Below are 27,309 nucleotides of genomic sequence, written 5' to 3' on the forward strand. Positions count from 1 at the left end.
TTTTTGTAGCATAAAGGATTCAATTTAATCCATGGAATGTTTTGCTGTAACAGTTATCAACAGTTATCGGAACACACAGCACACTCCCCTACAGAGTCAGCATTATACTGTTTACTCAGTTTTTAACTCAGCCTTCAATTTTGTCGATAACAGTGAATTTATTGAATCGGGTGTAACGTGTGCGCTTGTTTGTTTTTTAGGAATCATAGCAATGTTTTTGGGAAGTATCAGTCGGTATGTTTTTATTTAAGTTTTTTACAGAATTCATACCAATCTTGAAAGCTTGTCGTACTTATCCTTATGCTAAATAAGTGTTACCGAATGTTTAAGTAATATGCAAAATTATGGATATTATCATGTTTGTAATACAGAGAAACAGCGCCCCCCCCCCCCCCTCCCACCACCACCAAACAAAGAAACAAAAACAATTGTTTAAAAGCATTCAATACATGGTTTTTGTTAGTGTTGTTGATTTGTGGGCCCGGGTTTACGGATATCTAAAACATGTTTACCTTTCCAAAGAATAACAGAAGGTCAGAGACCACCAATCCAAAAAAGTACAGGGAACTTACTGGGAAACGTCTATGCGTTCTGATTGGTCAGTCATGTAAACAAACCCAAGAAATGATTGTTGTTTTCAAAATGAAATATTTTTACTGCATTTACAGTATTTGCCACATTTTATGTGTATCGAAAATAAATTTCATCAAATGAATTTCTCCCGCCATGACAACGATGTAAACCGGGGGTCATCTTATTCACACGAAAATTACTTTAATAAAGTATCACTAATCATAATGTTTTTCGTCCGATATTTTGGTGGAACTAAGATAGTTCTTGAAAAAAATGTGATTTGATATACGTGTTTCGATTTATGGAAGGCCGTACACGCCATAATGTTATAATGGAGATCTATGGGAAACAATTGGTGTTCTCTAACCAGAATGGTAATTAAAAATTGTACTTGAATCGTAAAGTCATCACATATGAAAACAATACATTTAGTCTTCATGACATGCTTTTTAAGCAAAAATGAAGACAATACACTTTTTTACATTAACGTCTGCAGAAGTCCTTGTGATATGTTTTGTCGCAGAAAACCTGTATTATTTCTATAATGCCTCAATCGATCGTACACATTATCAGTTTGTTTTTACATAAAACGATTCATAAATGTAAACGCTGTAAGAAATACTAAACCATTGATTGTAATTCATAGAAAAAATGGAAACTTGATAATCATCTTCTGTACAATATGCTATGTTATGATAACTAATTAAAGTATGTGATATGCACCGATGCCAAACAAGGAAAAAAAGATAGTTGCATCATGTTTAGTCGTTCAACAGTTTCTTTATTAAATTAAAGGAACGATAGTTCTGACAAACATTGTCCTTGACAAACCGTCACAGAAATAAAGGGCACAATTTCACAAGGTGGATTTTATCTATGAAAAACTACGGTGTCCCGTTATGGCCACCGTGCTATCTCTTTCGCCCCAGGTACGCGCGATACCACGACAAATCGATGACACGACGGTGATGACACGACAGCTCGATAGCACGATGACGATGAGTGAAGGCACGATGACGATGACTCGAAGGTTTGATGACAAAGACGCGTTAATACGATGACACGATGACGATGGAGCGATGCTACGACAGCACGATGACTAGACGCGATATTACTTCGCGTCTTCGTCACCGTGCCTTCGCTCCATCATCATCGTGCTATCGTACTGTCGTGTCATCACTATCGCGTTTTTGCTGTCGTGTTATCGCCTTCCTGACTGACATGCGCAAACAAAGGTAAACAATGGAAGAAACCATTTATTAAGGTCACAAAATGAACTTAAACATCATAAAATTTTGTGCCCGGGGCATAACTAGATAACCATGCAAGGCACTGACTTCAAACTTTGCATGTAGGTAGGTGGCGATGTGACGATGTGCAGGGCACATAAACCGGATCTGTAGGCCTAAAGTCAAGGTCACTTATTGAGTGCAAAGGTCAAATCTGTCTGTAACGGCAATGTATTGATTTAGCGTCACAATATCTTGTGCGTGGATTTAGCGTCCCAATACCTTGTGCGTAATGCGTAAATATTCCCCTTTGAGACTGCGCCGCCATTTATACTGCGTAGGCGAAAAGAGAAAATCTCCGTATTGAAATGCGTTTTTATCGAGTAAAATAGGCCCAAAGAGGTATAATATTGTTTCAGTATTACGAGTCTTAATATGTATTTGTAATTTTTTAGTGTAAGATTGTTAATAAATCAAATGTTTTTTTTTTTAGAATTAGCTGGAAAACTGAAATTTATCATGCGGATACCCTTTGACTTAACTACTTACATAGGAGTAAATGAATGTATTTTACTATTTTCGGTTCGACGTGAACTCAGGAATAAAGAATTATATAAGAAGATATTCTTGGTTCTCTGTGCGACCTTTGGGTTTACTCGTTTCACTACTGGTTGGGAACCATTTTCCGGACACATTTTAATATTTCGGTTCCATTATTCACTAAAACAATTATTTGACATAAATGAAGCCCACACTGCACAAACTTCAGCTCCTGCCGCATCCAATGTTGTAATCAGCATCGCGTTGTGGTGTAAAATATGGTCCTAAAATGCAGTTACCTAAGGAAGTTATTTTCCCCGTCAGGTAAATCAGTTTCCGGACAAATATTTTGACGGTGTTTTGCAGTCAATTTGATATCAAAATAAGTAATTAAACTATTTCTACACATTTCTTTATCATTCATCTCTTTAAAATTGCACTTGAAACATATTCCGACTTTCAATAGCAGCTACGAAAGCAAACCAAGGTTGACTATGAAAAACTCGAATTTCGTCTAACACGAATTCTTGATAGTTCCAATAAATATAGAATAAAATTAGTGCAAAAATCGATAGCCCTGCATCTTATGTAACTTTTACTGTGAAATTTAAAGTAGAACATGTTATCAGCAGACAATCATTATGTAGTTTAATTATTTCTTCCCCACTTGATACCTCGGCTAGTGTGAACTACTGCGCATGCGCAATGCTATTTTCCTGTCCCGTTACGGCAGAAAGTTGTTTTGTAAACGCAGGTGAGTTATCATCAAAACTCAAACATTATACAACCTTATAATATAGTGGTTTGTTGTAGACATGAAGAACAAACATCTTAATGATCTAGATGAAACAATTACATGAATAACAACGAAATTAAGCGGATATTAAATGTGTCCGAAAACTGGTCCTGTCCGGAAAATGGTTCCAAACCAGTACGGCATGCGTGTGCGGCTGTCATACTTTCCGTCATATTTCGTGGTCGGCGCATAACTTATAAACCATTCAAGGTATTGACTTGAAAGTAGGTAGTGATGGGACAATGTGTAGAGACCCCACCCAAGTTATGCACTAGACACGAAATATGATGAGAAGATTTGACCTTGCTGTGGCCTCGATCTTTGACATACCTCCCTGGTTGGTTTACTCTGCATATCGACTTATCACAACCCACCTACATCCGAATGGCGAACAGATATTACCTTAATCTTTGATCTACAAACCTACGTGATGTGCTTTGCACACCGGCACATCACTATCTACCTACATGCCAAGTTTGAGGTCAATATTTTGCATGGTTATATATGTTCCAGACAAAATTTGATAGACAGTTTTGACCATTAAGCTCAACTTGTGACCTTGACCTTAAACCTACGGAGCTGATTCAAGCGCTCTGCACATCTTCATATCGCCATGTACCTATATGTTAACTTTCAATTAAAACCTTAAATGTTTAAAAAGTTATTGTGTATCTATTGTCCATGTATGTGTACCCAGACACAAAAGTGCTCCTAATACAGGAATAAATGCATTCTTCCATTGTTTACCTTTGTTTGCGCATGTCTGACAGGAAGGCGATGATACGAAAACGATAACAAGATGGTGATGATATGACATTACGATAGCACCATGATGGTGGAGCGAAGGCACGATGAAGAAGAAGCGGCGTGATATCGCGTCTTTGTCATCGTGCTTTCGTAGAAACGCTCCATCATCATCGTGTCATCGTACTATCGCGTCTTTGTCACGAAGGCGATAACACGACAGCGATGAAACGATCGTGATGACACTACAGTACAGAAGAAATATCGCGTCTTCGTCTTCGTGCTGTCGTAGCATCGCCATCGTTTCATCGTATTAACGCATCATCGCAATTATACCTTCGCGTCTTCGTCATTGTGCCTGCCCTTCATCACCATCGTGCTATCGTACTGTCGTGTCACCACCATCGTGTCATCGTAGGCATAACGCGTACCTGAGGAGACAGCGATATCACGATCTATAGCCCTAACGGTAACACCGTAAAATCAGAGTACATTTTGTCATGATTCAGACAGTGCATATATAAACAGACTGTGATCAGATTTCATTGTATTGAATTCCATGTGCAAAAACCTCAATCGATCCTACACATTGCGCTTACAACGATTCATAAAACGTGAAACACTGTCAAAAAAGTAATCGATTGATTTTAATTTATAGAAAAGAAAAAAGGAAATATGATATGGGCCGTGCCATGAGAAAATCAACATAGTGCGTTTGCGACCAGCATGGATCCAGACCAGCCTGCGCATCCACGCAGTCTGGTCAGGATCCATGCTGTTCGCTTTTAAAGCCTTTTGCAATTAGAGAAACCTTTAGCGAACAGCGTGGATCTTGGCCAGACTGCGCGGATGCGCAGGCTGGTCTGAATCCATGCTGGTCGCAAAGCCACTGTGTTGATTTTCTCATGGCGCGGCTCATATCTCTTGTACAATATCCGTAGGTTTATATATTTTGCTGAAGTTAGTAAGTTCGAAATCAATGGAAATAGAATGTTAAAAGCTACATGGTTCATTTCTCTTCTAAACAAATATTAGATTGTAGTTTGTGGGGTAAAGTTTATGGCATGACTAAATAGCCGAAGTATGGTAGATTTAATTGTTGGATAATGTTTAAATGACTTGTTCCAAGAGAAAGGACGATTCTTTCTTTAACTGTTCTACTTAATAAAGGTAAGGATTCTTCATTATAGTTTTACACTGAGAAATGCAATAATCATTCTGCTGACTTTTCTTCTTTCTTGGTTGAACCTGTTTTATACGGTGGTATGTTTAGGACATATGTTATTTTTTTTAAGATTAGATTATCTCGTGCTCACGACATCTTATCTTGAGCGATCAACATCTTATCTCGTGCGCACGACATCTTATCTCGAGCGATCAACATATTATCTCGTGCGCACAACATCTTGTCTTGAGCGATCAACATCTTATCTCGAGCGATCAAGATATTATCTTGAGCGATCAACATCTTATCTCGAGCGATCAACATCTTATCTTGAGCGATCAACATCTTATCTCGTGCGCACGACATCTTATCCCGAGCGATCAACATATCATGTTGAGCGATCAACACATTATCTTGAGCGATCAACATATTATCTCGTGCGCACGACATCTTATCTCGAGCGATCAACATATTATCTTGTGCACACAACATCTTATCTCGAGCGATCAACATCTTATCTCGAGCGATCAACATATTATCTCGAGCGATCAACATCTTATCTCGAGCGATCAACATCTTATCTTGAGCGATCAACATATTATCTTGAGCGATCAACATCTTATCTCGTGCGCACGACATCTTATCCCGAGCGATCAACATATCATCTTGAGCGATCAACATATTATCTTGAGCAATCAACATCTTATCTCGAGTGATCAACATATTATCTTGAGCGATCAACATTTTATCTTGAGCGATCAACATCTTATCTCGATCGATCAACATATTATCTTGAGCCATGAACATCTTATCTCGAGCGATCAACATATTATCTTGAGCGATCAACATCTTATCTTCTGCGATCAACATCTTATCTCGAGCGCACGACATCTTATTTATATATATTAAGGCCCTTTGTGTGTGCATTTAGGTCATCAGTAAAACATACGGACAAGTTGTTAATTAGGGTCCCGCCTATTCCGCTTTTATCTAAACTTCCCATAAGTACATGTACAAGTTTATCACATCAATTGGGAAAGCAGTGCATATAATTGGTCATCCTATCTTCAAAATAAAATGAACATAACTAATGATGCATACTGCATGTTAGAACAGCAACAAATTTCAGTTCAACTGATAAATTCGCGCAGAAAAGTTGCATGTATGAATTAAGGGAAAACAAGGAAAATCGTTTAATATATGGGCGAAGTATGGAAGCCCTGGAGGGACAATTGATTTCCGTACTTCCCACTTCTGACTTTAAAATTTTGCACTTCTCACTTCCAACTTCTTGACTTCCTACTTCCTACTTCTAACTTCCGCACTTCTGACTTCTAACTTCCACACTTCTGACTTCCAACTTCCTGACTTTCGACTTCTGATTTCCAACTTCCACACTTCTTACTTCCGACTTCTTGACTTCTTACTTCCTTCTTCTAACTTCCGCACTTCTGACTTCTAACTTCCGCACTTCTAACTTCCAGACTTTCGACTTCTGATTTCCAACTTCCACACTTCTTACTTCCGACTTTTTGACTTCTTACTTCCCTCTTCTAACTTCCGCACTTCCTACTTCTAACTTCCTGCCTTTCGACTTCTGATTTCCAACTTCCACACTTCTTACTTCCGACTTCTTGACTTCTTACTTCCCTGTTGTAACTATCGCACTTCTGACTTCTAACTTCCACACTTCTGACTTCTAACTTCCTGACTTCCAACTTCCGTACTTCTGACTGCCAACTTTCCTTTTTTGGAAGTCGGAAGTAAGAAGTGTGGAAGTTGGAAGTCGGAAGTATGAAGTCAGGAAGCTGGAAGTCAGAAGTGCGGAAGTTAGAAGTCAAAAGTGCGAAAGTTAGAAGAAGGAAGTAAGAAGTAAAAAGTCAGAAGTAAGAAGTGTGGAAGTTGGAAATCAGAAGTTGAAAGTCGGGAAGTTGGAAGTCAGAAGTGCGGAAGTTAGAAGTCAGAAGTGTGGAAGTTAGAAGTAGGAAGTAGGAAGTAGGAAGTCAAGAAGTTGGAAGTGAGAAGTGCAAAAGTTAGAAGTCAGAAGTGGGAAGTACGGGAATCAATTGTCCCTCCAGGGCTTCCATAGCGAAGCCTACATACTATTTTTTTTGTCAAGGACTTAAATTTATTTATTTGCATCATCACTGATTTTTTGCTGCCTTTTTTATCAGTTTCCGTATTTAAATGTCTAACCCTGAAAACGTGTGAAACGGTTTTAAGTATAATCTAAATAAAAACAAAAACGGTGGCAGCCGTATGTTTTTACTAATGATCTGAATTCACACAAAGGTCCTTAATAGATATTGATAAGATGACCGAGAAAAGATGTTGATCGCTCGAGATAATATGTTGATCGCTCAAGATAATATGTTGATCACTCGAGAAAAGATGTTGATCGCTCAAGATAAGATGTCGTGCGCACGAAATAAGATGTTGATCGCTCAAAATAATATGTTGATCGCTCAAGATAAGATGTCGTGCGCACGAGATAAGATGTTGATCGCTCAAGATAAGATGTTGATCGCTCAAGATAAGATGTTGTTTGCTCGAGATAAGATGTTGATCGCTCGAGATAATATGTTGATCGCTCGAGATAAGATGTTGATCGCTCAAGATAAGATGTCGTGCGCACGAAATAAGATGTTGATCGCTCAAGATAATATGTTGATCGCTCAAGATAAGATGTCGTGCGCACGATATAAGATGTTGATCGCTCAAGATAATATGTTGAACGCTCAAGATAAGATGTTGATCGCTCAAGATAAGTTGTCGTGCGCACGAAATAAGATGTTGATCGCTCAAGATAACATGTTGATCGCTCGAGATAAGATGTTGATCGCTCAAGATAATATGTTGATCGCTCGAGATAAGATGTTGATCGCTCAAGATAAGATGTCGTGCGCACGAGATAAGATGTTGATCCCTCAAGATAAGATGTCGTGCGCACGAAATAAGATGTTGATCGCTCAAGATAAGATGTTGATCGCTCAAGATAATATGGTGATCGCTCGAGATAAGATGTTGATCGCTCAAGATAAGATGTCGTGCGCACGAGATAAGATGTTGATCGCTCAAGATAATTTAATCCTAGAAAAATAATTGCATGTCCTAAACATACCACCGTAGTTTTACATTGCATTACATCTATATGTTTTCTCAAATGAATGGACCATTGTAAAATCATGTAAGCCATGTTTATGTTGTATTTTTCGTAATTACGTTAGCAATGTAAATGTATTTCTATCTGTGGTCACTATTTTGGAGACGACATTTTAGGCTCAGATCGCGTTTGCGAAATACATATCAAAATACATATAAAAATATTTTGTTAAGTAGGGAAAATTTCAATATTATATCTACCACATGTCTGATGCATGTTAAGATAAAATGTATCTCTATCTGTTGTGGCCATTTCGAATACGACAAACTTTTTTTTTGGCCTTGTATAAAAGCAATATCTTGCCCCTTGTCATATTTCTAAATCGATTACACTCGATTATATGTGTGACTACATTTTGCCAACATCTGTTGCTTCTGCATGTTTATCCAACGCAGTCTGTCATCAATGGTTTGTTTGATCAGGTAACATAACCCTGAACAATGTCCCGTTGCTAACTGATGTAAGATATAATCTATAAAGCATCAAAATACAAAGAGAAGACAAAATCGATCATCGTACAGGAACATTAATTAATATGGAGAATTATATTTAATATTTCATAACTAATTTTAACTACTAGTATTCATTATACTACTCGATAATAAGATATTAATTTATTGCTGGGCGCTATGATAATTGCATTTACAGTCAAACTCGACCGCAAAAACCTCCCTTGGGGACTGAAAATGCTGGTCTTTGTAAAAAGGTGTCTTTCAATACCGGTAGTGTGTTAATTTTTGTAAGCAGGTTTTGTGTATCTGGAGGTTGTCTGCAACGCGGGTTCGGCTGTATTTGTTAATGGGATTAAGCATAGAGAAATAATGAGAAAATGTTAAAGACAAAGCTCAAGCTAAGATGCATGGAATCAACAAAGCGGCGCGATTGTGCAGAAAACTACTATAATAAGCGCAAAATATACTAGACCTAATTGGAAATTGTAGATTCTAGTTACTAATGATAATGCATAGGTATATAGAAAGGAAAATAATGTGTTTAAAATATATTTGAACTTTGAATGATAATGATATAATAATAATGATAACGAGATGATGAGAAAACGTCAAGGGAAATTGTAAAGGCACATCCTGTTTTCATGACGTAACTAGTCAGTGGCAGTAAGAAAGTCTTTTGAGCTTGAGTAATCGTTTTACTCAGAAGTATTTAGTCTGTTGGCTACTAAAATATGTGTTTTTCTGTTATTGAATCTATTTGAAAATGTTGGGCTTTTAACCACCACATTATTGCGAGACTACTGTAGCATGTTTAAACATTGAAATTTCAACAGCATATATTTTATTGAACTATTGACTATATCATGTTCAATTTTCTTTGATTGGTAAGCAGGTGAAGGTCAAGATGCAACAGTCTCCTGTGAACGGCATTTCGTCCTGTCCCAAAGAATACAGCTTTAAGAAAGCAGCAGTTGCCGCAGACTCCCCAGAATGCTCGGAAATTGGAACGTTTGTACCATTTACTTTGAACAAGGCATTTTTATGGCAGTAATAGGCTTACTTGAATTACATATGTTATTACATGTATCTTAAATGAAAACGGTCCGTTGAACTGAATTTCTCTGAACGTATTTTGAGCCCTGCATTTTTTTTAATATATGATATATACTATGTAAAGTTTGCAGCAACGAACATGCTAAATACTTTTCATGTTAAAAGTTTAAAAAACTAGATGCTTGTACATCAGCTCCTGATATTTTTATTATAAATCTACTTAAGCATTCATCAAAAAGTAAAATTTCTTAACGGTTGCAATATTGTTGTGGCGTTCTCAATGGTTGCAAATTTTATTGTGACGCGTTTCAGTATTTATAGATTACATGTCTGATCGAACCAATAGTACATTCTACTACAGTACCAATAGTACTACTACTGTACCAATAGTACATTATACTACTGGACGAGAATAAAACTGAATTTATCGAGACTCTCCCCGACTTCAGGTCCATAATGAAAGACGAAGGCGGAAGCGCTGTAGATGCAGCAATTGCAGCTGTGTTATGTTCAGGGATATATAACGCACACAGCTGTGGTATTGGAGGTGGAGCTTTCATAACATACTATAACAGGTTGCATTCTTATATCTTAATTATTGAAGTAAATGTGCATCTTACAAAACTCCGACTTTAAGGACAAAGGAAAGAATCACGTCCGCGTAACTTAGTTCAGTTAGTGTTTTAATAGTTTTGTTTAGAAACTTGACAATATATCAAAATTAAATGGTTGTGTCACATTTTAGACCATATGATTTACACAATGAAATATCTAACAAATAAACGTATAAAGGGACAATTTAGTTCTCATAGTCTTTAATAATCTAAGTATTCATTGTTATTGTAAATAACTTATATTGATTCTAGGTGATCTGCTGAAATATTCAAAAACACATATAGGGGGTTTGCTCGATAGATTTTTATGTATTTTAATTTCAAAGTATTCTAAATTTGGAGCATAAGAATTTATCTGTCTGTTATAGATCAACGAGAGAAGTGCACACTATCATTGGGAGAGAACAGGCTCCATCGGGGTTACGAGCCGACATGTTCATCGACGATCCTCTATCTCAAAGACTTGGTTAGTTACATACGAACATTCAGTTCACTGTTCAAAATGATAAAAGTAACTAACACGATATAGATATACGTACTATTCAGGAGTCCATTAAGGCTTAAATATGTCTGTTATATATATTTTCTGTTTGTACAAAAAAATCTAACATGTATATATAGGTACTTCTAGTTACTGTAATCTAAAGAATCTAGTTAAGCTACCCAGTGCACAGTAGCACTAAATTATTAGCATTCCTCGTGTTCGCTAAGATATTGTTCAAATGTTTTCTTATTGTTTGATTTCTTTTAGCATTGTTTAGTTTTAAAGACACTTGGAAAATATAAAGATATATATGAGATTAATATAAATAATTCTCATAATAATTTAAACATCCAATTTATGCAATGACTATAACGGATTAAAAATAGCCAACTTATTTTCACAATACTCCCAACTGAAATTGACTATCATATTTCTTTGAGTGGTACAAAACTAGTTTTGAAAAATATAAAGTACCGCATATGCCAATTTTCTTTATCACTTTCATCTGTCAATCAAACGAAAACAGCGTATTATAATTTGATTCGCATTTTATTGAATTCTGTCATGTACTGAAAAGAATATTAGAATAGTTATAATGACAAGTGATCAAAATTTAGATACAAATACTGTTTACAATTTTCCAAGGTTAACGATACTGTTTACAAATTTCCAAGGTTTACGATACTGTTTACAATTTTCCAAGGTTAACGATACTGTTACAAATTTCCAAGGTTAACGATTGTGCTAAATAATACATACTTGGACAACAAAACAAGAACACAAAGAACTACCGCCTTAAGATAGTGTCGGCAGTAGCTCAAATTATTATCTCGCTACAATGTCATATATGTCGTTAGCACCCTTGTGTTTTTTTTCTGCTTTATTCATCAACGTATTTCTTTTGTCTGTAAAAGATGATATTACGAAACTATCATCAATACCTTAAATATAACACATTTATATTTCAAAAGGCGGATTGTCGATATGTATACCTGGAGAAATTTTGAGTTTATATGAGGCTTGGACTTTGGGTGGCCGATTACCATGGAAACAGTTATTTCAACCAGCAATAAATTTATGTAGGAAAGGAGTCGTAGTTCGAGCAGCTCTTGCAAATGCAATTAAAGAACTGGAAGAGGAAGACATGGTTGACTTAAAAGAAAGGACTCCTGAATTCATGTGAGTACCTCTTTTCATTATTTGTTTAACCTTTACCCTGCTAAATTTCTTAAATGGACAGGTCTATCATTCAATTTGGGCAGTACCATTTATCATTTGAAGGGGTGTTCAGTGAAAATTTACTGACTGAATAGCGAACAGTGCAGACCAGACAGAGGTGCAGGCTGATCTTGGTCAGCACTGGTCGCAAAGGCAGAATAACTTGCCGCCAGCAGGCTAAAGGTTAAAGTCTGCAATGGTGATAAACATTATTACCACAATCTTAAAGATAAAATTCTAAAAGGGTGTGTAGCATTAATTGTGTAACAGTCGGTACGTTTATTGTACAATCTCGCAAAGCATACATATGTTTTTGACAACACAGAAAATGACGCCAGACGAGTTCCGCTTTTCCCGGAAGTAAAGAAAATGAAACTACACAGGCCTATCTTGAAAACGATTTGTAAATACCTAGACTTAAGCCCAACATGTCTGGCGGAATAAAAACACAAATAACACAGGAGTCCGTAACAGAGCAAGAGAATGATATTCTATCTGCACATACAACCAGTGAAAAGCAAATTCCTTGCACAAAGTTTACTACAAATATTAGGAAAAATAATCGTTGTAAGAGTAGATCTATTTTCGTGAAAGAAGTGAGTCAGCTTAGGTTAACATTCATAAATATGGGTCATCCTATATCCTGGATGTCTGGTATGCAATAGATAAATTATCTTCTACTCTTCAATATTAAGCATAAACAAATGACGAGTATGTTTGATTTTTGTTATTGTTAAACTTCAGAGTCTTCTTGACAAACCCGGAGACTGGAGAACTGTACAAACAGGGTGACACGATGTACAGACCAATTCTAGCTAAAACACTGGAGAAAATAGCAAATGAAGGCCCATATTGTTTCTACAAAGGCAGTCTGGCGGATGACATAATTTCTGATATAACAGATCAAAGTAAATAGCCATTTATTTTATTTCTGAATATAATATAATCTGAGAGATGATATATCTGCAAATCAATGTTTACTACTATATTGTAACATTTAACTCTGAGCGGCATAATTGATAGCTATAACATCAGACTGAATTCGTGTGTGGTTAGTTTAATTTAAATTTTATGTTATCATGGGTTGCATGCACTTTATATACATATTTTCTGGATATTTTAATACCGAAACAAATGAGGGATGAAAAATGCATTTTATACCAGGTTTGATAACTCCGTCGCTAATTAATTTGGTGTAAATTATATGTAATTAATTTTTATCAATCGGGTTAACACTTGAGGACGAGAAAGTTAAAATTTTAAAATAATACCATGATTAGCAAATATGTTCTCGTTAAAAAGTCTTCAGAATTGTACATTTATATAATCAATAAAATCTATAAAAAGATCCTTTGGAAGCATAGAATGCAACCAAAAAAGAATAATACCAGACTCAGTTTGATTGAGTCTGTTCATGAGAGGTTAACACTGCTTATCAGTAATAGCACAACACACCACACAAATAGAAATAACTCGATATTATCCAGATATTGTCAATTTTATTGAGGTCATCAAAGCATCGAAACCCCGCCACATTATTTTGACACAGGCAGTATATAGACGTTGCGCAGTGATATCTGATATTGTTTTGTATTTTTTAATTGGAAAGTAGGATAAAAAGATATAATTGGACTTATTACGACACTATTTACCCTAGACTATAAGTACGCCTTTAATTAGTCTGTATGTCCTGTCATCATCTTTTATTTCTAATGTCATAACTAATTATGAAATCACATCTTTTTTTTTTGTAATTTATCATAAATAAATTGATACAGTATTGGGAGTATAAAACATAAATGAGGTTTATGAAACATGGATTTTCAAATCATTGATTCTTTCTACTGGTGGAGATGTTTAAAAGAGAGAGATTAACCCGTAATGAATAATTTATACAAATATGCTCAGCCTTTATGGAAACAATATTCACATTTTTCTGTTTGTGTCTCATATCACACTAAAATTTGGTAAACTATATCGAGCAATAAATGTTTAGATATACCTTCATGAAACATTTATCATAAAGAGGAAACACGCGTCTCTTGAAATACAATAAAGAAACTTTTTCCAGAAAACTGAACGGAACGAAAAGATCATCACGGTATACAGACAATGAATAGAGAAGTGGCGCATCATGACGGATTGAAAGAGATATATTTATCAGTTTTATTTGCTCGTTAGAACTTATTCGTAACTTTCTTTGCAGTTATTTTGCTGAGATAACGTGAGAAATTTTGTTTGATTTATAGGTAGCTTTTTCATTATGAATTAATAGTCTCACAAAATCTATCATGGAATCTTAGGTCATAGATCACTGCTACTATTTAGGATCTCAATTTAGATGATTTTACAGTGTGTTTGTTTTTTCCTTCATCATTATCCCTATTCTTTTAATATGCATTCAATATTTGCAAAAACGTTTCAAAAAGAAACAAGTTACAGGCATTTAAAGTTAGTCCAGTACAGGTATTTTTTTTTTCAATTTTATAAAGAAGTCGACCAGGTATTTAGTGTATTTATGCCTCAAGGAATCAGGATGACCCTGGAGCATTCATGAATGAATCCACTTTACAAAGTTGAGCTTTAAAGAATGTTACTGGTATTACTTAATTCCTGTTAAAACACTGAGTTGTGGTAATATCCGACTCGATGGTAACTGTTTTGGCCATAGCAAAGCTTTTGCTAAACCAGTGAAAAATTCCTATAATATTTTGACTATGAAATATTATTTCAGATGGAATAATGTCTAAGGAAGATCTGGCTAAGTACAAAGCCCCAAGAAAACCGCCTGTTTCTCTAAAGCTACATGACGACCTGACCGTCTATTCTCCGCCGCTTCCTACTGCTGGCATTGTGTATCAGTACATACTGAATTTGTTGAAAGGTAGGTAGACCCGCTCTGATTGCCGCTAGGAGAATTTGCATTAAAATCTAATGAAAATATTTACTGGAAAGCATTTGATCAATATGTTTTAAATCATCAAAAAAATACTGTTCGTTTTATATCGCAATCATTATAAAGCAGTTAACTGATTATTATTTTCATTAATACAATAACACAACAAAACAAAATTGTTTGTTTGGCGTAGACAGGAAACAAAATACCACTAAGTGTACTACTACAATGCTAATCTCGGTTGCAACACTTGGTAACACTTAGATATCTTTAGAAGGTTTTTCTTCCTGCTTTCGAAATATAAAAGATACCTTTAGCTGTTAGAAGGCTCTTACGACTTAAGAGCGTAACATAAATTAAAGAGGATAGAATTATATGATTAAAAATACTAAGAGCCAGAGGCGGGATTCGAACACGGGTCGCAAGGGTGGAAGTCCAATGTTCTTACCACTGAGCCAAAGTGCCGACTCCCTGACGCAATTGTCAGGGATTGGTTTTAAACTTACAAGCGACCGTAACATTCCCCCTCTTGAAAGGATGCATCATTTATGATGACATGTAAACCATTTTGACATAGAAAGTGCCATTTCGGCTCGAGATAAAGTCCATTTCGCGGACGAGCGCTCATCTTACGTCTTAAGAGCGTATTAGAAATTGAAGAGGATAGAATTCTCTGATGAAAATCCCAAGGCGGTATTCGAACGCAGGTCGAACGGATGGTAGTCCAAAGCTGTAGCAACTGAGCCAAAGAGTCGAATTGTAAACAGATTAATTCTTTTATGCATACAGTATTCTTAACATGCTGTATTAGTAAAAAAATGAAGTAAAAAGAACTAATTTATACTTCACTGTGTATCTACACACCGTATAACCGGCTATCATGACGCCCGCTGGAAATGTAACCCAGCTGGAAATGTAACCCAGCTGTAAAGTTTTTCATTTATTTCTATTAAAACGAAGCCAATTCTTGCAAATCAACTTGACAGTTTTGTCAAGGAATGACCATGGCTTACATTTACAATTTCTGGGCCAGAAACGATCGTTATGTTTTGAGATATTCGCTAACAAATTCTTCAGTTTGAAAAATCGAGCAAAAATCCAAAGTTTTGCGCAAATTGTTTCGTTTATGAACAACCTGTGAAAACATTTATCATCTGGTTTAACAGATGTGTCCTTTCGGAACACCTGTGTGAAGTTTCCGGGTTCTACGTTATTCTTGAAAAAGTATATTAGCCGTTAAATAGGCATGGTCGAGAAAAAAAGACGGCCGCTGTATTTGAAATAGGCAGTCGTTGAAGTCAGCTGTCGGCTATCGAGAATACAGTTGTATAAAAGTACAAAAACTGTCTTGTACACATGTTATATGCCCCGTAGTGTCACTTCTTTATGTATATTTTGTATCTGTTTAGTTTGTCTGTGTTTTTTGCAATTTCCTTCGTCTTTCATTTGTGTAAAATGTGTATACCTGCAGTCAGTAAACAGTTTGTATATACTTATGTATGGTCCTTATTGCCATGTCGAGTAATTTTGGTTGATTTCATTATCATTGTCCGTTTGGTTTAGGGTTTAGAAGTTGCTTTGTTCCTTTCGTCCGTCCGTCTGTCCGTCCGCCCGCCCGCAGTGTCTTGTCCGGGCTCTCATTCTACATGCATGGACTGATTTTTCAGTACTGATTTTTAAACTTCAAACCTGTGTTACCGATGATACAAGTATTAGTGATGCCCATTCATTAATGACCACCTCCAATGTCAGTATAACAAATAAATCTTTAACACAGAGCTATAAATAAGTATTTTGTGTCAGACTGGCAATTCCTACATGCATAGACAAAACTTCAAATATATTGTGTCGTATAGTAGAACTTTTATTTTCATGCGGTTTTATTTGATAGCTGACTGTGTAAGATCGTAAACAAGCAAAGAAGAGTTCCGATCTACCTTGTTATATGTTGATTAAAGCTACATGTGGCTGCCATGTTAAGAAATAACTGATTAACAGTCATGTGACATTTTGCAAAGTTCTGCTTATTTAGATTTGAAACAATCGTTTTCAATCGTTTGCCTCTATACATCAACAATTTGCAGTTTTAGACCATGAATAAACTGGTATATGTTGAAAAGGTATTTATGAATAAAACAAAATGGCAGATTTACATTAGGAGCAATTAAATAATTATGTATGAGCAAATAAGTTTATACACCTATCAAGCACCGCACTAAGAACACTTTTCAAAACAAGAACGGGCATTTGAGATTCATTAAAGATACTGAATTCTTCAAACGAAATTCAAAGGCGACCAGAAGCAATCATTTGCACTTGCAAAACCCGAGGTGAAAATACTTTCTGTAGTAGCCCGGAGGCACCTGTAGTGGTTTTCCTCCACCACCAAAAGCTGGCAAAATGGCAATATGTATCATATTGCTTCGGTGTAACTGCCCAAAAAAAAATATATGGTTGGCTTTTGCATGTCGGAAAAATCGCAAGAACGCGTGAACTAGGTTAAAATTCAGCCCGGGTGTGAAGGAATAAAGTCCTAAAGCCTCTTGAAATGAAAGTACCATTTTTAAAAATTATTACGTTTCCGTCAAATCACTGCGAGTAATACTTTTTACATACAAAAGTATTCAAAATCATCGGAGTTAATGGATAGTCTATAAATGTTAACATCCGAGTTCAACGACAGCACTAGCGGCCGTTTTCGACAGTCTTTTTTTTTCGACCATGCCTATTTAACGGCTAATATACTTTTTCAGGAATAACGTAGAACCCGGAAACTTTACACAGGTATTTCGAAAGGACACATCTGTTAAACCAGATGATAAAAGTTTTCACAGGTTGTTCATAAATAAAACTATTTGCGCAAAACTTTGGATTTTTGCTTGATTTTTCAAACTGAAGAAATTGTTAGCGAATATCTCAAAACGTAAGGATCGTATTTGGCCCAGAAATTGTAAATGTAAGCCATGGTCATTCCTTGACAAAACTGTCAAGTTGATTTGCAAGAATTGGCTTCGTTTTAATAGAAATAAATGAAAAACTTTACCTACCGATTTCCAGCTAAGTTACATTTCCAGCTGGGTTACATTTCCAGCGGGCGTCAGGATAGCCGGTTATCCAGTGTGTATCAAGTACATTTACAATACCATGTTTCACAGATTGTTCAACAAATTTCCTTAACGATTTTAGAAGACTGATTACAGAAGTCAAATTTTTAAGGTTTCAATTTTGATGGTTCGAGCGTTTCGACAGTTGAAAAGTCTATAACCACCTGCCATAGAATAACCGAAGCATTTAAACACGCTGCCGCTCTCCGTTTTCGGCTTGGAGACATTGATAGTTGTACCTCTGATGAAATTAAGAAGTCTATCAACCGGGTGATCTTATTAATATTTTTATCGTTTTGCGTTCAAAGAACTCACAGTATAATTACAAATGTTTCACCTTGTAATATCAGTTCTTTCTAGTTTCTAGACTATAAGACCTACTTCGTTTAGGAAAAGCTTATATATTTTTAGCAAAGACGTTTTATCAACGATTAGATATAGTATAATCTGAATTCAATGACCTTTAATTTCCTAAAATATCATATCAAATGTTGTATTCTATAAACTAGATTTTGGAGAATGCGAGTGATGAAACTTATATACAATGTAAACGTGCTCAAATAATCGATACAAAAACATTTGATAAGGAATACTATGATCCTTTCAATATTGGGGACCAACACGAAGACTATGGTACTTCACATATCTCAGTACTGGGACCAGATGGCGATGCAGTTTCGGTGACAAGTACAATCAGTCTTTAGTAAGTATTCTTTTTGTGCAGTTTGTTCGTATGTAGCATACATTAATTCAAGGTAAAGTGAAGGGCCAGTAGTATATGGGATATTTCATAACAATGATGGATAATACTGTACAGTAAAGAAATAAGTAAATGCTGAAAATAAACCTTTGTTCTTAATTTACTTTTATTTTTGAAGAAATGCAACTACAGTTAATTAGGTATTACTAAGTAGTCTATACATTATAACCAGTAAAACAAGTTAACTGACTTTGTATCTCGCTTTATCGTATGAGATTTTTTTTGCATCGGTTTGGTTCTTTAATACCAAGACTGGTTTAATACCATTTTCACAAAGGTACTGTCAATTGACGTTAGTGAAAACATTTCATATTAACCATAGGTGACAAGCAAATGACCTTCGACATAGTTTCATATGTTAAAACATTAAAGGACACCTTACACTGACCACTTCTCTTTATAGTACTGTGCTCTGTTGTGCTAAGAAAACAGGATTTATTTTGAATATAGTTTTTTTCCAAAGTTTGTATTGTCCCTTATGTAGGTAGCATTATATTTTGTTCCCATCGACACACACTGTAGTGGTTCTACACACAGATATTGCAGTTGTCAGATGCGTTCATGAAATTATTGAGATGAGATTGATTAATATTTGTGAAATTCTTGAAAACTGTTTCTTGTTTTTATGTTTTCAAAATTGTCTCCAGAACACAGACAATAATGCGGTCTAGTTTTTTCTATAGAGCACTTTTGGACGTGTACATAGGAATGAAAATAGTGCTTTATAAATGTGGAATAATAATAATGATAATAATAATAATAATAAATATCGGAGAATATGTGACAAAAAAATCATACTATTGATTTGATTAAAAGAGATAGGTGTTTAACTGTTCTGATGAATAAGTTGTGAAGAAGTCAAATTGAGATGACAAACACTACCTAACTTCATTTAAAACATCATGTGGCCGCGAAATATATCTAGTATTATGCTAGTCTAGATGGTAAAACGAGGGATACATGAGAACTTTTATTATGATTAAATGTAACCCTCCCAACCGCCACCCGACTTCCCGACCCGTCGCAAAAATAATATGATACAATTTTTGTTTAAACCCCAAATATGTCAATAAACAAGATCAATTCTCAGTGTGGTATAATTAAACATATACTTGAGAATACAACTGTATTTAGTTATGGTTATGAACAAAGATATAACGCGGTGAGGGAAGAGACGTAGACCGTGGGTAGCTGTTATAAATATGTCTACTATTACGCTGCGCATGCGCTATGATTTTTACTGATTATTACAAAAATGTCAGTGGACATGCAGATACAAAGACAAGCGACGCATGCACAAATAAAAGTTATCTAAACAGTTATGCTCTATCAATGTGCATTTATTCTAACAGGACATGTTTACGTCGAATGTACTAAATATTCCTCCGCCGTACACAGACATGGGATTGCTTTTAGTATACTATAAGTGGACTATGTTCACTGAGTAGCAAACATGCCTATTTCTGCATAAACAATTGTTTGAAAATACGTAGCCCAAAACCAACATATCAAAATCAATCATCAAAGGGAAGAGATTCATTTGCTACAATTAATTAGTTTTAAAAGGTAATTGATACAGTCGTGATCATAATGGCTTATTTAAGATAATCAAACATCTTCTAACAGGCAAAGGCGATGTTGCAAGTCCCTTCGGACTCTCTTTAGGAGAAATTGCACAGATCTTTAAGATGATTTGCATCAACAGAATTGAAAACATCACGAGATGTATTATCAAAGACAGGCTGAATTAAAGTCCTGTAACAAATTTAAGAGCTTAGACGAATTATACAAAAGTTCCGGTATGAATTCTGTAAAATTCCTTCCCATGATAACGACACGTTTTTTAAAGAAATTTTGTATGACACATCACAAACACACATAAATACATCAATGGAATTAGAGCATGTTCAAAATGAGTCAATGAATGCATATAAAGCTCGATCTATAGGCTACTTCAATACTTTCAAAAGGCACATCTTTATCGCAAATCCTTTGTTTATTTCAAAGTGTCTAAAGTGGAATTAAGGAAGAGCAAATTTATCAGGGATTAAAAGCTACATAAATAGAGAATATTAGGTTACTGTCTGATAAATTTAAATTTATTAGGCGATGGAAAATTGAAAAAATGCAATAATTTTTTTGTTTCTGGATAAAAACTTTTGATTTTACCACTTATTTTCTTAGTTAGAACATTTCCAATACAGTGATGTCAGTTTCAATGAAAAAATCGGAAAAAAAATTGTTTTCAAAATTTCCGGCTGAAGTGCTGTAAAAGTGAAAAATAGCAATAACTTTTTTCTGTTTCAGGATAAGAACCTTTGATTTGACCAGTCATTTTCTAAGTTCAGACATTTCCAATACAATGGTAATGATTTAAATGCAAAATTTTGATAAAATAAGTGATTTCAAAATTGATATCTTGACACTGACTAGATAAAGCAAAGTTTATTAGGCAGGCCGATATTGTGCTATATCTTATATGCGGGTAGGATAAATACTGTTTCACTCAACTAAATCAGCTTTACACAAAGTCCAGAAAGACATTCTGCAGTCAGTCCTTATCATATTCATCGTGCTAGTTTTTCCTACCTACATCCTTTGACACATCCATTGAGAAAACTGTATATAAACATTATTTGGCAAGAAAACATGGATGTTGCCATATCTGCGTGATCCTTATTTAAGTGTTTAAGCTGATGGTAAGATAAAATCACATGTGCTGATGACACATACAGTAGTGCGCTTGTGAGTACCAACATTTTCACTGAACATCTGAGCACGATATGTAAACGTCTTGGGGTTATTCATCGTTTCTTTATCATTGCCTCCCAGTGTACGGCTTCTTCTTTCATACTCCCAGTCTGTCAGTTTAAACTATAGTTGCAAGGCGATACCCCGTACTGATAGGGTCATAGAACAAGCAAACTAGAGATAATGCTCTTCACATGAAGACACAATTCTTGATACGTTTCTGATATATTGATAATTGTCGATGACTGAACAATACTCAAACGGTGACGCCACCAAAGCTCTTATAATTTACCTTCATACATCATACCAGATTATTGTAGCATGTAGTTGAGTGCTATCCCTAACACCTACATTGATAATATTCAGTATGGCCAAACTAGGACAACCGGGATGTCCTGTTATTTTATCACCCCGGTACTGAAGGCTTTTTTTGGTTCTATATTTAAGGACACGTCACGGCTGAGATAGTTTAGCATTATTGCAATACACAATCTGTATTGAAATTGTGTTTCAAATACATATGCTCATTAGATAAATCCTCAGCAGCTATGTGAAAAAAAGGGATGTGTTTTGTATGATTGCAACACTGTGAGTTGCTCTAATTAGTGGCAAATGACTGAAACAATAGGAAAACGACAGTGTGGTAACAATATATTCTTTTATTGTTTTAATTTATGAGTCGTAAGGTACAATATAGAATATCCATTTTATGAAAATCAAACTGGAAGTTAGAAATAACAGAAAAGAATTTAATTAGGTCATGAGTCGTCATATACCTGTCAAAATTTGTCATTAATTTTCACGAGCTGTCAGAATTATTTTTATCTCTCTATTCTGCAAATGCATTGTTTTTGTAAGTATCTTGGTCGGATATTGTAGTGTGTAACTTACTTTACATTCCACATTAATATCTGTGCTTGAAATTGCTTTGTTGAGCTCACCAAAGTCACTTACGAATTTCTATTGTTTTAGTTCATTGTCTGTTGTAAAGGTACCAAATCTCAATATTAAGATATAAGAATTGTTCCTTCTGGTAGATAAAGTAAACTATTTGGTTGAATCATAACATAACGGTTTTTGGAAAGAACTGAATATTCTTTGTTGTTTTTTTTTTTTTTTGTTATTCACGGAAATTCAAAACGTGACATCACCTTAATGTAAACTACAAAGTTCAAACCAACATACTTGCCCATAAAGTTTACATAATACATAATAGAAGTGCACAAGCTGATTAGCAATCCAAGATAAAAAAAAGCGACCACAGATTTGCGTACACTGCCCACAAACAATAAAACTATATCGGAATCAAATTGGAGATACCAGTACACTCTCTATAAAAAGCCAGTTTCCATTTATTTGCGAGCTGATCGAGAATTATAATGTGTTTACAGTCAACCGTTTTAAATGCAAACTCATTGGTATTTAAGCGTGTATTCTGAAAAGCTCATATATGAAAAGTGCGCTATACAAATATGCTATATCATTAAAAATAAATGTTTCCAACCATACGGAACTGCATTTATTTTAGAAAATATCAAGAATATTACAGGTATTATTTTAAAATGCTTTATGATTGACAGTTTATTCTCATTTTATTCCGACAGTTTTGGCTCAAAAGTTGTTGGGACTAGAACTGGAATTGTCTTCAACGATGTACTAAGGAATTTTTCCTTACCAGATGTTGAAAATAGTTTTCATCGTCCTCCCTCAAAATCAAATTTATTAGGACCACTGCGGCGCCCTTTATCACAAATGTGTCCGAGTATAATTGTTGATAAAAATGGCGACGCAAAATTAGTGATTGGTGCTTCCGGTTCAACTCGTATACCAACGTCGATGGCACTGGTAATATATAATATATGTTTTATTTAAATACTAATATTTTGATTTGTTGATTAACTAATTAGTTGTCTGTAAAAATGAAAATGCTTTATAATGTTAACATGAAATGACGAATATCTAGTATATGTAAGAAATAAACGAACTATGAGTGCGTGTTTAATCTGTGTCACGGCATACAAGCTAGTATTTAAACTTTATCCAAACGGGAATTACTAGACCGCGGTATATTTAAAGTTTATGTTTACAGATTCGTTTCTCCTTACGTCACATTGTTTTAATCGATCCAGTGTTGTACACGTTTGAAGTTATAGATTTCTAAAGTCATCAACAATTGGGAGTTGTTGAAATAAAATGCGTCATGTGCGAAAAAGGTTAACTTTCCTACGGGTACGTCGGTAAAATCCATGTTTCTCATATAACAACCAGACGTATGTTGAAATCTTGCCCTCTTGCATGTTCCAGTTCACGTGATATCATAGCTACGTGAGTTCTTTAGAAAGTGTGAAAATAAATTTCATATGGGCGTTGAATGCAGAGGCAATGTAAGTGTTTACCAATTTACTCAGCTGTGATAAGTAACTGGTTGATCATTTAATTTACTCTAAGACTTTTTTGTAAATTCAGGCGATATAAAGTCATACCAATATCGAACAATTTAAATGTCTTATGTAGGTAACTATGGAAACTTTATGGTTCAACTGGGGTATCAAAGAAGCCATAGATTATCCTCGTTTTCATCATCAGTTGTACCCACCAGCAATATTTCATGAGCAAGACTTTCCGAAGGTATATACTTTAAAATACATCTAGAACTAGTTATGAATCGAAGTTTCCGGGAACATTTCTTTTTCCATTTTTGTTTTTCAAATCACATCCTGAAACAGGCGATGATAGTTAGTCTTCATGGCGAATTCCGTATCACCGAGGATTAAAACTTCATGTGCCTATTCTTTGATGATTTTATTTATAATCTAATTGTAACACTATAACATTGGTAATATTTTACAATAATTATTTATGTTTATGTGTGTATTTTGTCTAGTTTTAAACAAAAGTAATCTTATTTAAAATATACTCGTTGTGATAAGACAGGTTTGTATGCATTTTAGAAATGTTTACAACACAAGCGTTTATAAATTTAGTTAAAAAGGGAGGAAGATGTTATACGTCATATGTTTGATATATCTGTGTGAAGGCGGTAGTTTTATCTTCTTGCAAGCCGCGGTTATGCAATATTTCGACGTAACGTATGATTTGTACAATTTGCAATAGTGTAAATTACTGATTAAAAATATTAACTCGAAATAGATATATCCAGTTCATTTGGAGCATTTCTTGGACATTTATCGACATTAACGCCTTCTCAATAGTTTTGCAATCTCTTTCATATTTACGAATTTCTCCTTTAAGTAAAACAATTAATTATAATACCTCGTTCAAATTTCAAATAACTTAAAAGAAATGATATAATTATTTTCTTCCCTTTTAAAGTCTCAGCCCAATTTTAAACTGTTACAGAAGTACAGATATACATGTATGTCTATAATTACCAAATTAATATCTAAGAAGAAAATTAAATGTGTCTTGATATTTGATCATATATCAGGGGGAAAAATCCTATCTACCACTTAATATCTTTATAAACGATATTTGCACATTTATTAAAAAGCAAAGCATTACAGTGTTGTTTCTGTGAAGTCTTAAAAATTGGTTGCCGTCCTAAAACGAATAAAATGATATCATTTCATAATTTGATTTTGTTGACATTTCTATATTCTATCAAAACAAAACCGACACATTTTTCTAAACGTATAAGCAATTTCATAAATGTACAACTTGCACTATGAAAACTCTTGCAACAATATCAAGGGAGCGTTAGAAGTCATAAATCTAAGAAAAATGTGTTACTCTGTAGTTGATGCTTTCCTGTTAGATAAATATACAGCTGCTAAGTATTTCTGTCGATTTGTAGATTTCGGTTATTTCGATTTCCTGATGGAGACATGACATATATATCAAAATTTCAATGGTATTCGTGTATTCAATTTAAGTATGATTAACTATGGAAAATTGATCTATGGAATTCGCTTAAAAGAAACAAACGTTATTGACTTCATCCTTAACAATACGGTTATTTACAACCACGACATGATAGTGTAATATACCACTGAGTTTGTCTTAAAAGATTTAATTAACTGAAATGTAGAATATTCGTTTAGTACCAAAATGTCTGGGTGAAATTAATGCTTGATTAAGTGAGACAAATACTAACTATTGTTTTCGTTTTTTGTTGTGATTAAATTCTTCTATATTTTGAAGGATTCTTATGAAATTGCTTATATACTTGCAAGGAGCTGATCGATGGTCTAAAAGGAATTGGTCATGAGATGTCCAACACGGAATACAAAAACTACCCGTCGGTAGTGCAGTGCATTCATAAGACAGGGGACAAAATTACTGCTTACAGTGATTACAGGAAAAAGGGAATACCGAACGGATATTAAATTATATAAAAGCTCCTTCAAAGACGTGAGCTGTACTACATAACAGACAATAACTTTACAGAAGAAGTAAGATCGGACAATTTCTTTCAATGCACAATTTCTCTTTCATGAAATAAACTGTCAAGGATGTGTTACCTAAAATGTAATTGATTTAAGACAAACAATCGAAATTACATATCTGGTATAACTTTTCGATCATCTGGCATACAAGAATACAAGCTAATACAACTGAGGAACCGCACGTGGTCTGTATTAGTCAAAATAACTAATTTGCAGCCTTGTTGTGACCATTTCTTTCTTTTTCTTCTTTTTCTGAGGCCGATATGGGTAACCCGTTTTATTTCTTCACTTGCATAAAACAGTCTTTGTTCTTTAAAATCTGTGAAGAGCTCTCTCTCTCTCTTCACTTATCCCGGAAAATTCTTAACGTTAACAAAAATTCGTTCCTACATCCTTAAATGATACATAATACAAAAGTGTCCGTTTTATGAGGCAGTAACGCACGATTCATTAAGATATATTTAATTTCCTTCAGTAACAGTGTCGAAATTAAAACATTAAAACATCTTTTGAGGTACAGAAATTAATTAATATTTACTCAAGTTTTCTAATAAATAATATATGAAAGAGTATGCAAATTATGTACCCAAAATGTAACTGAATCAGAGTATCATTTTCTATTGTGTTGTGACAGATATAGAGACATAAGACGTAAATATCCGGGCAATGTTTCTTTGCCCTCTTTAAATAAATTTCTTTCTGGTATGTCAAGTATGAAAAAAGACATCTCTTAAACATTTTTAAATTTATAAAAGAAGCTATGCTTCAAAGCAACAATACCCTGTCAAATATTACTGTATTGTTATTTATGTGTACAGTCATGTATATATTGTTATGATTTTGTAACATTGTGTCTTTGCCATATTTCTATAACAATGTAAATGGCCAGAAGCTAGTAATTTGCTGATTTGCCAATAAAATTTTGACTTGTAATATCTTTGAAACAAAATGACGAAATGATCATGCTCAAAAAACAAATTTCTGCTTTACAGTTTCTACGAAACTTCTGCTGTATAAAAGAAGAAAGTGTAATTGTCATGGAGATCAAATTTCATCTGAAATGAACCAATTTGCTTGTAATTATCCGTAGAGTGCTTAAACCATCTAGAACTTATTTTGTCGGCCGTAGTGTTCCCTACAGTATGGGAAATGCCTCACAATGTTAAATTGATGTGTTCAAAAGGAATACGCTGAACACGCTTTCTCTAAAAGATATTTAAAATCTAAAACTAACGGCTTTTCAATTTGTAAACACATATCTCTGTTTTAAAGACAGGACGATACGATAAGAAACCTAGGGTTGTTTTGACCATTGGGCACATCTTGCACCTAGTCTCAGAGCACAGATTGTATGATTGCGG

At 34.7% G+C, this 27,309-nt stretch overlaps 1 protein-coding gene across 1 annotated transcript; it reads left to right on the top strand.

Annotated features, from left to right (window-relative positions):
* The first annotated feature begins 178 nt into the window (after positions 1–178).
* Positions 179–27,273, top strand: LOC123534172 (glutathione hydrolase 1 proenzyme-like). Its single transcript, XM_053520409.1, has 12 exons — positions 179–234; positions 9,555–9,670; positions 10,165–10,290; positions 10,698–10,795; positions 11,785–11,992; positions 12,776–12,939; positions 14,766–14,915; positions 18,144–18,301; positions 18,541–18,734; positions 23,147–23,387; positions 24,057–24,170; positions 25,736–27,273. Exons 2-12 carry the CDS (start codon positions 9,567–9,569, stop codon positions 25,886–25,888), a joined length of 1,710 nt encoding a protein of 569 aa, XP_053376384.1. The 5' UTR covers positions 179–234; positions 9,555–9,566; the 3' UTR covers positions 25,889–27,273.
* Positions 27,274–27,309: the final 36 nt, after the last annotated feature.

The sequence above is a fragment of the Mercenaria mercenaria genome, chromosome 12 (genome assembly GCF_021730395.1).
Source record: "Mercenaria mercenaria strain notata chromosome 12, MADL_Memer_1, whole genome shotgun sequence".
NCBI lineage: Eukaryota > Metazoa > Mollusca > Bivalvia > Venerida > Veneridae > Mercenaria > Mercenaria mercenaria.